This window comes from Panthera pardus, unplaced genomic scaffold (assembly GCF_024362965.1).
Source record: "Panthera pardus isolate Hobbes unplaced genomic scaffold, ASM2436296v1 HiC_scaffold_22, whole genome shotgun sequence".
In the NCBI taxonomy this organism is placed as follows: Eukaryota; Metazoa; Chordata; class Mammalia; order Carnivora; family Felidae; genus Panthera; species Panthera pardus.
In genome coordinates, this window is record NW_026526788.1 from 32,655,870 (window position 1) to 32,669,195 (window position 13,326).

General features: G+C 37.0%; 1 protein-coding gene across 4 annotated transcripts in view; it reads right to left on the reverse strand.

Moving 5' to 3' along the window:
• The window catches only part of MICU1 (mitochondrial calcium uptake 1), a 247,095-nt gene that overhangs the window by 130,593 nt on the left and 103,176 nt on the right, over window positions 1–13,326 (reverse strand). For 2 of the 4 annotated variants that reach the window (XM_019444491.2, XM_053888568.1), the window contains one exon: window positions 10,710–10,753. The exons of 1 other annotated variant lie outside the window; for it this stretch is intronic. In XM_019444491.2, coding sequence (XP_019300036.1) covers window positions 10,710–10,753 — 44 coding nt within the window. Of the gene's footprint in view, window positions 1–9,939; window positions 10,114–10,709; window positions 10,754–13,326 lie in introns of all 4 variants that reach the window. One more of the 4 variants, XM_053888569.1, reaches the window with a different exon arrangement.

The window sequence follows — 13,326 nt, forward strand, 5'->3', positions numbered from 1 at the left end:
AATTACCATTGCCTCACCCTTCCTGTAAAGCTCAACCAGGAACATGGCATCCCTACTATGACTGGTGAGATGACTCCATTATACTGCTGAGTATCTCTTACGCAATACAGTGCTAACAGTTTCTTAAGCTTTTGTGTGACACTTGATGTTAAAACTTCCCTTTTAAATCATGAGAGGTAGTATATTCTCAAGGACCTATGCAGTGTTTGCATTGTCATATTAAAGATAAAGTATGTTAATTTAAAGTGACAGGAACTGAATCATTTTGAAAGGAGCAGGGGAAGGACATAGGCATGCACTGAACCTTTGTCCCTGAAGCATTACTATGGATTCTGGAATAATTAATTTAAAGCACATGCTGCTGAGTCAGTACCTGCCAGAAATCCTGATCAGAAGATGAGAAAAAGAAAAAAAAAAATGGACATTGTTTGATTATATGAACAAAAACTCCAAAACCAAATATACATACCACAATACCACAAAGTATTAAAACATATAAAGGACTAAATTTAGATCTGTAATAAAATAACTGAAAACCTGGAAACAAGAAATGAGGAATACATAGAAATGTTTCATAGATTATCTGAGAGGTACAATAAAACAAAAAACCCCAACAACTCAACTCCTAGCCTCCCCAAAATGAAACACACAATTGCAGAAAAACTTCACAATACTATAAAAAGAAAATACATGAATAATAATGTTTCTAAAAGGGAAGGAAAACATTTCATTTTTTGTCATGTGAAGTCAAAGCATTTCTTTAATTAAGGTTTCCTAGTAAGATGTATCGTGGATGTAGTATTTTAAATTTTTTTTAATGCTTATTTGTTTTTCAGAGAGAGAGAGAGAGAGAGAGAGAGAGAGAGAGAAGGGGGGAGGGGCAGACACACACACACACACACCCACACACACACACACACACACACACACACACACAGAATCTGAAGCAGGCTCTCTAGCTTCGAGCTGCCAGCACAGAGCCCGATGCAGGGCTTGAACCCACAAACTGTGAGATTATGACTTGAGCCAAAGTCAAAGGCTTAACTGAGTCACCCAAGTGCTCCAATATTTTTAAACTTCACAGTAAATATGTTGCCTTACCACCCATATGGGCAACCAAACTCAGATTAGTAACTACTCTTAGGAAGAGTTCAGAATGACAACTCAGAAACAGGTTTCCTGAAAAATTATGTTGCACTAAATGAATCACTATTCACATTAGTGATAAAAAGCCAGCCATCATAGAGGATGGCATTTATGAGGCAGTATAGGTTAGCTAATTTAGCCGGGTATACCACACCAAAACATCTTCATATATAAAATTGTTTTAAGGATTTTTTTTTCAACAAATAAACTTCACTGGCTGTGAAATAAAATTTGACCCAAACTTACCACACTTTTCAAAACAAACTTAGCAGCTTGATAAAAGTTCTTGACTGCAAAATATACACTATTAGCAATTTACAAGCCTAAGGCTAGGATTGATGTGACAGAGGCTCAAAGGATTTTACAACACAGGGGTGAGATGAATCACTGTGCACAAAGGACGGCTCAGATATGAGAAATCAAATCAGACGTCTCTCTTCAGTTCATGGACTAGCTATTTAATCCCAGCCAATTGCTCTTTAAGAGGGCACAAGGAGATTTTTATAGCTGATTTAACTGGCAAGAAAAAAAGCATGGAGAGAGCAATTATGGAGAGGATATGCTACTCTGTAGCATTTTCATACAAACTAAGAAAGGAGATAATATATATGACAGCAGCTAACTCCTTTTATAAATTGAATAAAGGGCTCAAAGTCATGGAAGTAGCTATAACTTATAGAGCCAGACACTTTACCATATTGCCCTGATTTTACTGAGAAAGTAACTGATACTCAGAACGGTTAAATGGTCTTTTGCCCAAGGTTTTCTATCAAGTATGTGGCAGAGTCCATACATAAAATAAGACTGTCATATCCAAAGTCACACTGTTTTCTTCATCTTGGGCTATTACACACTAAGAGGTACAGCAATCCATAATATGTTTTTCAGCATACCTACAACATCTACTAATTATTTACATATAGCTGTCAAATACTTAAATGTTCAAAATGGAAATCCCTTGGAAAATATTTCAGATGCCAAAGTCAGATTTTCTTAGGGCTGTGGTGTGTCACAAAAGAACTAAAGTTGTTAATTTATGAGAAGAGAGAAAAGTGAGAAAATGATTTAAAGGTAATTTAGAGAACTCTGGATGCAAAAGAAGGAAGATGAACAAACAGACTAAAAATAAAACAGAAAACTACAAGATGTCAAAGGATTTCTTGAAATGCTGAATCAGAACTTTGGTGATGTAATTACACTCTAAACTTTTGCTTGGTTAAAGACTATGAGTGGCCTTATTCAAATGATGCTACATTTAACATACAACCAATCAATATTGAGAATAAGTTTAGTTTGTAATAAAAACATTATTTTCTCTATGACCATGAGCCAAGATCCAATTTTTCAAATATATATAACAGTGCTCACTTTAAGAGATTGTTTCAAATAAAAAGAAAAAACATAGCATTTTTCACAATGCCAGTTGGTGTTCGTGGCATAAGAGAAAATAATGGAGCAAATAAAAATGAGGTTGAAATTCTGTTTTCTAAATTTAAGTATTAAAATTTGTATACTTATTTTTCTTTCTTTAAAAACACTATGTGGTTTCCCAGGTTAAAAGTAGTTTCTAGCCGTACTTTAGCAAAGCAGGAAAAATTAACTTCAAAAAGAAAGTAAAATATTAAGTTGCTGTGTTTTGTTTTTGCACAAATGTCATTAAGGTAATAAAATAAAATAACTATTTAACAAGAGAAATTTCTATTTACAAGTAGGTCACATAGACAAATTGCTTAGATATACGAAAGGTGGTATACCACAGAGCTTAAGACAGTGAACTCTGAAGCCAGGCTACAAATATGGAATCCTGCCTCTCTACCACTTACTAGCTAGCTATATGATCTTAGGTTAAAAAAAAAAAAAAAGAAAAACAAAAGCGAAGGGGCACCCTGGTGGCTCAGCTGGTTAAGCGATCAACTCTTGATTTCAGCTCAGGTCATAATCTCAGTTTGTGAGATTGAGCACCGCATGGGGTTTTGCACTGACAGCAAAGAGCATGCTTGCTCTCCATCTCTGCCCCTCCCCCACTCACACTCTCTCTCAAAATAAATACATAAACTTAGAAAAAGTTAAATTTTGGGGGCACATGGGTGGCTCAGTCGGTTAAGCACACGACTTCAGCTCAGGTCATGATCTTGTGGTTGCTGAGTTGGAGCCCCACATTGGGCTCTGGGCTGACAGCTCGGAGCCTGGAGCCTGCTTCAGATTCTGTGTCTCCCCCTCTCTCTGTTCCTCCACCTCTTGCTCTCTCTCTCTCTCTCTCAAGAATGAATAATGACTTAAAAAAAATTTTTTTAGAAGTTAAATTTTTATGTAGCTCCTTATTTGTAAAATGATAATAAAAGTAGTAAGTTATCTAAATGAGTGGCTGTGTGGATTTATATGTAAGCACTTAAAAAAAGCATGTAGCACATAATAAACACTCAAAGTCTCAACTATTCTTTTTCATATAGCTATTATTGATAATTCCTGTGGGAGACAAATAGAGTCAAGTATTTTTCATTTAGAGAGTTCACGTTATTATTATTCTTTTAAGATTTTATTTTTAAGTTATCTCTGCACTCAGTGGGGGCTTGAACTCACGACCCTGAGATCAAGAGTCGCACCGCTCTTTTTTTTTTTTTTTTGCTTTTTTTTTTTTTTTTAAATATATGAAATTTACTGTCAAATTGGTTTCCATACAACACCCAGTGCTCATCCCAAAAGGTGCCCTCCTCAATACCCATCACCCACCCTGCCCTCCCTCCCACCACCCATCAACCCTCAGTTTGTTCTCAGTTTTTAACAGTCTCTTATGCTTTGGCTCTCTCCCTCTCTAACCTCTTTTTTTTTTTTTTTTTCCTTCCCCTCCCCCATGGGTTTCTGTTACGTTTCTCAGGATCCACATAAGAGTGAAACCATATGGTATCTGTCTTTCTCTGTATGGCTTATTTCACTTAGCATCACACTCTCCAGTTCCATCCACGTTGCTACAAAAGGCCATATTTCATTTTTTCTCATTGCCACGCAGTATTCCATTGTGTATATAAACCACAATTTCTTTATCCATTCATCAGTTGATGGACATTTAGGCTCTTTCCATAATTTGGCTATTGTTGAGAGTCACACCGCTCTTCTGACTGACCCAGGCAGGTGCCCCTAGTGAGTTCACTTTAAATTGCAAAAATAAACCAGTGACAACTAATGAGCGAATATGTTAATGTGGTTTTTAAAAGGGGCTCAGTCTTCACCCCTAAAATAAGTATTGTGGCTTTGAAATATTTGTGAGGAGCTTCAGTCTCCCAGGAATTGAAATACAGGTTCTCTGCAATCTGAAAGTTTGCTTCATACTACTTGTCTTTTACGAAAAAACTGCACTAGTAAACTGCTTTCCCCAACTGAAAAAAATTCAGAGAGGATTTTTGCTTCTATGAAATGGTAATAGTTTCTTTATGCCAAGTCAGCTTAATGAAAGCTTTCATAGGAATGTTCTACTTCTAGAGAGTGGGGGAAACCTGTGCACTCTCAGAACCTGCTATGCTTTTTTTAAAGAATTTCCCTATTAAAAGAGAACACAGGTGACACACTCTAAAGATGGGATTGGTAGGACAAATAATAACATAGATTAAAAAAAACATGAAGCAAAACCAATAAAATTCTTTCTATATATTTGTATTTATTAATAAAAAAACCTGAACAAATATATCAATTCACCAAGAATTCACCAAGAAACTTGACTAGTTTCAAGTCTTTGGAAGCCGAGAGAGAGAGAGAGAGAGAGATGTGCCTAATTCACAATGCAGAATTCATAACATCATAACCTGCTACATAAATTTGAGAATTAAAGCAGTTCAAATGAATGTGAGAAGATTCATCAAACTCTTGTCCCATGGGAATTTCAGTCCCTCCCCTCTCCTAGTTTACATTTCCTTGATCTGCAAAACATTTCACTCTTAGAAGACAGGAAACTCCTTACATAACTTACTATGCATGTCAAGAAGTTATACTATCCTTGCTGTACTCCAGACGAATCTCTTATCTATGATATGAAGTAAATAAACAACTCAAATAAAGCACTAGGAGTATTATGCTACAGGAAAATACGTGCCCACATTCCACTTAGGAAACCAAGACTTTCCCCTAAAGGGAATGGTATTTTAAAGTTCATTTATCAATATATTTTAAAGGACTTTTACCTAGTAAGCAATTAAAAGCACTGGTTATATTAAAGCTTTGCTTTTTTTTAAAGTTTATTTATTTATTTTTGAGAGAGAGCATATACATTGCTCACATGCATGAGCAGGGGAGGGGCAGAGAGAGAGGGAGAGAGAGTCCTAAGTAGGATTCTTTGAGGTCACAGTGCAGAACCCAACGCAGGGCTTGAACTCATGAATGACGATACCATGACCTAACCCAAAATCAAGAGCCAGATGCTTAGCAACTGAGTCACCCAGGCACCCCTAAAGCTTTGATTTTTAATTATGGCTCCCATCTTTTTTTTCTTCTGATAATTTTTTTCTGTTATTAACACTGTAATCAGTCCTTTCCTTTCTAGGCTTTGACCATACTTTTATCTCTTTCACTTGAATGGGGACAATGTCAATTTTTTTTTTTTTTTGGACAATGTCATTTTAATTTGATGTAAAATACTTTTCTGTTCCATGTGTACAAATATTCTTGTAGGTATCATAAAAGAGATAGAAATAAAACACATATTAACTCTTTATTCCAAACTGGAGAGATTCTAAGGGGACTATAATTACAAATAATGAAAAATGCAGTCCAGAGGCATGCTTCCTGAAATGTTCAGGGAGTAGTTGGGGGAAAAGGAAACTTGATAGGGAAGCAAGAATAAAAAATCTATTTTCTGAAAAAGAAATACATGGTGGAATGATAACAATGAACAATTTAGTTTCAAAGGGCAATTCATTGTTACCTAAAAAAAGAGTATGAACTTTATAAAGTTTTTAGAAGAGAGAAGAAAATTATGTCAAAACTCTAGAGATATTCTTTGCCTAGGAAACAATTTTACTTAAGTAACTCTGCAGTTTTCTATCGTAACTTAAAAAAAAAAATATGGTGGTGTTTGTTCACGAGAAAGTTGTCTATTACATACAATAGGAACAGAAACTACAAAACAATTTCTATCTTTGATATGCTGAGGGGGAAAAAGGAGGGGGTAAGAGAAAGAGGAAAATAAAGGGTAACACCACTTCAGCCAAACCAATAAAAAACAACAACTAAATCATTAAATGAAAGAAATATTTGACGATTTTGTAATATAAAGTCTCAATTTAGAAATGATGCTTCACTTTATAGACCAATTATTATGTGATTAAAAAAATTAAATCCAGAAAAAATATAGTTTTCATTAAAGAAATAATCTAAAATTCATGAAGTAACTGCATTAACAAGTCACAAGGAGAATGCATGTACATTGCAGGGGGAGGGTACATTTTTTAAATCTATGATCTCACACTAGAACAAAAGCCAGACTATATTTTGTATTACCATCTGTATAATAGTCCGAATACACTATAGTGATTTTCAAATATCCTTTATGAGAAAATCTGAACTTTCAAACTGTGAGGCTTTTGAACTCTTAAAACCTAGTTTGAATGTCTTTTAAAATATCACTTATCTACAACGCATATTCTTAAAACGAAGGGACATTGACTATAGCTTCTTTATACAAGGCCTGTGTTAGTAGATAGTTTTGAAGTGCATAAATCATGCAAGTGCCAATAATAATGTATTTCTATGACTTTTCTACAAAGGAAACTGCTACTAAGAGTAAAGGATTAGTGTGCATTAACATTAGGTAGTGCTGAGGTCTGGAAAAAGATCCTCCCCCAAATTCAAAAGCCACTTAACCAAATTCTGTTTCACTATCAGTTGAAACAGGAATGTTTCCTTTATTTCTTAAGGGCATTTACTAGTTAAACAGGAGTAGAAAAGGAGATAGGCACCAAAGCAAGAAATAACTATCCAATTATTTCTCATGATCATTTTGGCCTTCTTTTTACTTTGCATCTGGAGGTTGTATGAAATTCAAGCACAAATGAGAATACACCCCCCAAAATGATACTGTTTCTACATTTGTTTTTGCTTTCAGTGACAAAAAGGCTCAAGCGCAATTCAATTAGAAGACAATAAAATAAGGCAGTGTTTCTTACTTGTCAAATGATGTACTTTTATTAAATGGTATGTTAAAAGTTAAAACAATGGCAGGGGCACAGATAAGAAGATGGGAGTAAATCCTTCTCTAGGTATTCATAACTAGTTTCTCTCCCAAGTTAAAAAAGAGAGAGAGTCCCATTTAAATATCAAAGCAAGTTTAAAAGGAAATTCCTCTAGGGTATTAGCTTTGTACTAAATCTGTGGCCATCTGCATTAAATTTACTGTAATTACTATATAAATCTGTTTTTTCAAGAGGAAATTGTCTTAGGATTTATATCCTCTGGAAACTGCTACTTAAGAGTTAAGATATTCTGACTGAGAGAATAAGAGACATGAAGATCTAAAGAAAAAGAATAAGATCAACAGTTGAATGAACATTGATCTTTATCATAAGTATCAAGTGAAGGACTTCACACATGGCAAAAATCCCTGGGAAAACTTCTAAAGTGCTTAAACACTGTATGAATGTTGTATTCCTCATTACGCAAGGTTAAAAATTTTTTTATGTTTATTTATTTTTGAGAGACAGAACGTACACGGGGGAAGGGCAAAGAGAGAGGGAGACGCAGAATCGGAAGCAGGCTCCAGGCTCTGAGCTGTCAGCACAGAGCCTGACGCGGGGCTCAAACTCACACACCATTGAGATCATGACCTGAGCCAAAGTCGGATGCTTAACTGACTGAGCCACCCAGGCGCCTCCCCCCCTTTTTAAATTTTGTTTTATGTTTATTTATTTTTGAGAGACAGAGAGAGACCCTCATTATGCAAGGTTTAAAAACACAGAAACTACTTTCTTAAACTTCATATGAAATAAAAGACCATTCATAAAGACATAAACTAGAGGTGAACTCAGTTTAAAATTCCTATTTAAGAAGCATAACTTTCATTCCAAAACTAGACCTTCAGGATATATTTGATGAAAATTAATACAGTATTTAAATGAAGTACCTGGCGAAGGGATTAAATATGCATATCATAACATGGATGAAAGGGAATTCTGTGTGCTCTTGGCTAGGGGAGAAGGGGGCAGGCTCAGTTCTACACCCCCTACATGAGTATGCCATTCTTCTATTCTCTTTTAGCACCGGTTCCCCTGGTACCATAAAGCCAACTTTCACATGCCTGAATTTCATAAAGTCATACTTTCAAACATTACACACTGAGATCCCTAAATCTTGCCTTTCCTACTCCCATTTCTGAATGTGACACTTCAGAGCACAAACATTTGCACTACAATGTGTCAACAAAGTCTGCCTTCCAAACCAAGAAGTACTGCCATTTTTGTCTCTAGAGCAAGGTGGGCACTCACATACTTTAATGTTGTACTGCAGTTTACTTTAGTTACTTCATAAAAATAAGTGGAAATCAGAAAAATGCAAATGACACTAATGATAGGAAATGTAGAGCTCATCAATTTAATATGGTTGAGGGGCGCCTGGGTGGCTCAGTCGGTTAAGTGTCCGACTTCAGCTCAGGTCATGATCTTGTGGTTCACGAGTTCGAGCCCCGCATCGGGCTCTGTGCTGACAGCTCGGAGCCTGGAGCCTGCTTCGGATTCTGTGTCTCCCTCTCTCTCTGACCTCCCCCCATTCATGCTCTGTCTCTCCCTGTCTCAAAAATAAATAAATGTTAAAAAAAATTTTTTTTAAATAAAAAAAAATAATAATATGGTTGAAACAAAGGGGGAGCTTATTGGTCATGCCCAAAGCTACAGATTTCTAGCATCAAGTAGACAGTTACGGGCTGAAATGAAAAAAACTAAAGAGTGTGTGTGAAATATGAATGACCACTAGGGATCTTATATTTGGGAGATCTCTAGGAATGGAAATTCCCCTATAATATGTAAACTTGCTATTCAACTTGCACATATTCAACTTCTTTATCTGTTTTCAGGTTTACACACACACACACACACACACACACACACACACACACACACACACACAATAGAGGACAGAATTCTCGTGCTACTCTGGATGCCTTCAGTGACCAAAAACTGATTTGTTAAACTGCTTTTGTTATAAAATATTACTGACTTAATGAGTCATATCTCCAAGGAATATGTGATTTGACTAGCTGACTTTTCCAAGTCATCCAATATTTATTGGTCACATCCTGTATGCCAGACATTTGCTGGACTCTGAGTGACACAAAGACAGATAAGACAGGGACCTGACTTGCCACAGACTCTGAAATCAGACCCTGACATCAGTGCCTGTAGTAATGGATACAGTACTTGATTATATATGAAGTGGAGACACCAAGGATCAGAGGGAAGATGTAGCTGTCCTAAAGCAGAGCCAGGGCTCTGAACCTGTCTCCTAACATTCTAGTTCAATGCTCTTTTTGATCATTCTTTCTTTTAGAATATGTGACTTTAAAAAGAAGATACCTACAGAGGGAGGCATGGGGCTACCTGACTGCGACAGGTAATTGTTAGGCTGGAAGCCTTGACTAATATCTCAGCCCTGAAGGTGACCACTCATTCTCTCCACTTGTGCAAAAGACCTTAGCATTTGTATCTTCACCTTACAAGTATATAGAGATTTATGTAATAATGCAGGATTGACACAACCTGCAAGATCAGTTTCTACTAACCCTGACCTCCACCCATTTAGACCCTCTTGTAATCCTGCCTTTTCCAGCCACTGCATGATTATCCTTCTGATTTCCTTCTCTTTAAGCTTTGTAAAGCCATCCCGGGCTCTCTCTTCTTTCTGATGTGCTTTCTTCCTCCTCTTTAAAATTGACTTTTTACTTTTCTTTCTGACCCTGTGTAATATTTTCTTTTTCTTTTTGTAGAAGTCAGCCTGAAAGGGAAAAACATGTTTAACTGACTGCTTTGAGATAATAAAATTGAAAGTTTTGTTTACTATATTTAAGAATAATTTATTATGCGGTTTATTTGTGCATAAAATAAAGAAAGTAAGTATAATGAAAATGTATATGTAAATTTGGGGTGGTCTTCATAATCATTATAAAAGCATGAGTAAAGACTTGTATAATTTTCTAGTTAGGATTATTGCTATAGAGTATCATAGTTTGAAGAAGGTCAAATCAAATAAGTGTTTTTACAAGAAATGCAAACGTAGTTTTGGGGGGCTTGTTAAACTTCATGACGGCAATTGAATTAAAATGCAAATCTCCACCTACACTGAATTAGCCTTTATATACAGCAGGCTCCCTATGAGTGCTACCTTACACGGAAAAATGTAGAAAAACCTTCTGCTTGATTTTTTTCTGTAGAAGTATATGAAGGCACGTACAGGCCTTCCAACCTAAGAAACATGCTCTTTTGGTAAGATAAACAAGCATTCAGAAATTTCTCACAAATAATTCTAGAGGAACTTAAAAATATTCTTAGTAAACAACAGGATATATATGTTAAGTGTCATAGCTTGCTCACCTTCCCATCAAAGCGTTTTATTATATATTGATCCAGACCCAAGTCTGTAAAAGAGGAAAAAACAATATTTAATCAATGATTATAACTCAAGTAAAACATATGAAATGACAGCTGTCTGTCATTTCCAGTCATTCAATTATATATACTAGATGGCTTAGCCACATTATTCAAAGGCTATGGGAATAAAGAAATTTTTCCACTTTCAGACTCAAAGTTTAAGTGCTAAAAGATCCAACCTTTATTTTACACATGAGAAAGTAAGGCTCTGAGAAGATAGAGTATAAAAGTTCATGTGCAAACCTGTTCATCAGTAGAGCCAAACTAGAACCCTAGACTCTTTCAAGGGTGGGCTGTTTTCATTACATCGATGTACTATATTACCTTTAAATCAGGTGAAGGATATCAGTTTATTCTGAATGCATACATTTTTTGTATCAAGTTAAAGAGAGAATAGTATAACAAACTAAATTTTGCAACATGCCTGACGAGATACAAATAGACCATCTTAATATTACCTTAAAAAAAAAGTTTGTTTATTTATTTATTTTGAGAGGGAGAGAGAGCGAGGGAGGGGTAAAGAGAGAGAGGGGGAGAAACAGAATTCCAAGCAGGCTCTGCACTGTCAGTGCAGAGCCCAACTTGGGGCTCAATCTCACAAACTGTGAGATCATGACTTGAGGTGGAATCGAGAGGTGGATGCTGAACCGACTGAGCCACCCAGGTGCCCCTAACATTACCTCTTATCTATCTATCTATCTATCTATCTATCTATTTATTTACTTTTAGAGTTTTATTTATTTTTTTTTAAGTTTATTTATTTTGAGAGAGAGTGTGGGAGGGGCAGAGAGAGAGGAGAAGAGACAGAATCCCAAGCAGGCTCCACACTGTCAGCTCAGAACCTGATGTGGGGCTCAAACCCACGAACCACAAGATTGTGACCTGAGCCAAAGCTGGAAGCCCAACTGACTGAGTCACCCAGGCATCCCCCAGGCATCCCCCTGAGCCATCCTATTCATTTAATTTGAGAGAGAAAGACGGTGCAGCAGAGGGACAGAGAGGGAAGAGAGAATCCCGAGCAGGCTCCATGCTGTCAGTGCAGAGCCCAAGGTGGGGCTAGATCTCACAAACCGTGAAATCATGACCTGAACCAAAATCAAGAGTTGGACACTTAATCAACTGAGCCACCCAGGCATCCCCCTAATATTACCTTTTATTCATTCATTCATTCATTTTTTTTTCAACACTCATTCACTTTTGAGAGACAGAGCGAGACAGAGCACAAGCAGGGAAGGGGCAGAGAGAGAGGGAGACACAGAATCTAAAGCAGGCCCAGGCTCCGAGCTGTCAGCACAGAGCCTGACGCGGGGCTCGAACTCACGGACCGCGAGATCATGACCTGAGCCGAAGTCGGACGCCCAACTGACTGAACCACCCAGGTGCCCCTCTAATATTACCTTTTAAAGTTGGGTTAAGTGGGGCGCCTGGGTGGCTTAGTCGGTTGAGCATCCGACTTCGGCTCAGGTCATGATCTCACGGTCTGTGGCTTTGAGCCCCGCGTCGGGCTCTGTGCTGACAGCGCAGAGCCTGGAGCCTGCTTCAGATCCTGTGTCTCCCTCTCTCTCTGCCCCTCCCCCGCTCTCACTTTGTCTCACTCTGTCCCTCAAAAATAAATAAATGTAAAAAAAAAAAAAATTAAAAAAAAATAAAGTTGGGTTAAGTAACAAATATTTTCTTTGGAAAAGCTGAACATCAGATTCTAAGCACTGTAAAAGATATAAGTAATTAAGTATCCTTAAGGCCAGGGATTATTTGTCTTTGCCCACTGCTTTATCCCAGTGCTTGGCATAGTGCTTGATCAATAAACACCTATAAAAAAATTAATCGGGGGGGGGGGCCTGAGTGGCTCAGTTGGTTAAGCATCCGACTCTTGATGTCAGCTCAGGTCATGATCTCACATTTCGTGAGTTCAAGCCCCACATCAGGTTCTATGCTGAGAGTGCAGAGCCTCCTTAGGATTCTTTCTCACTCCCTCTCTCTCTGCCACTCCCCCACTTGTGCTCTTTTTTTCTTTCACAATAAATAAACTTAAAAAGAAATTAATGAGTAGGATATAATCCCTGCCTTGAAGAGTCACAATTTAGTCAGGAAGGCATATGCATGTAATAATTAACATTACAAGGGAGCATATAACTAGTTCAATAAGGGGGTGCTGTCGGGTGTTTACAGTGGAGAAATCAATTAATAAGTACACTTGTTTTTCATGCATAATTACTCAGTTCTTTTCTTTCAGTTCTCACTATATTCATACTAGTTCAGGTCCTTATCTCACTACATCCACAGTATTACAATGATCAGATTGTCACTGCTCCCAGAGGAAGCTTTTTGCATTTCTGCTTCTATGCTTTTGGTTCCACATTTTCTTTATCTTAAATGCACTTTACTTCTAGAAGCTTGTCCTGAAAAAAAATAATAAACCACTGACTGCAAAACAAAGAGGTAAGTCAGGAAACAGAAGGAAATTTTTTTTAAAAAGAAAATCTAATTTGAAACTTTACAGATACTCAAGAAGATAACACAGTCATAAAAGTAGAATACACTTGGGGTGCCTGGGTGGCTC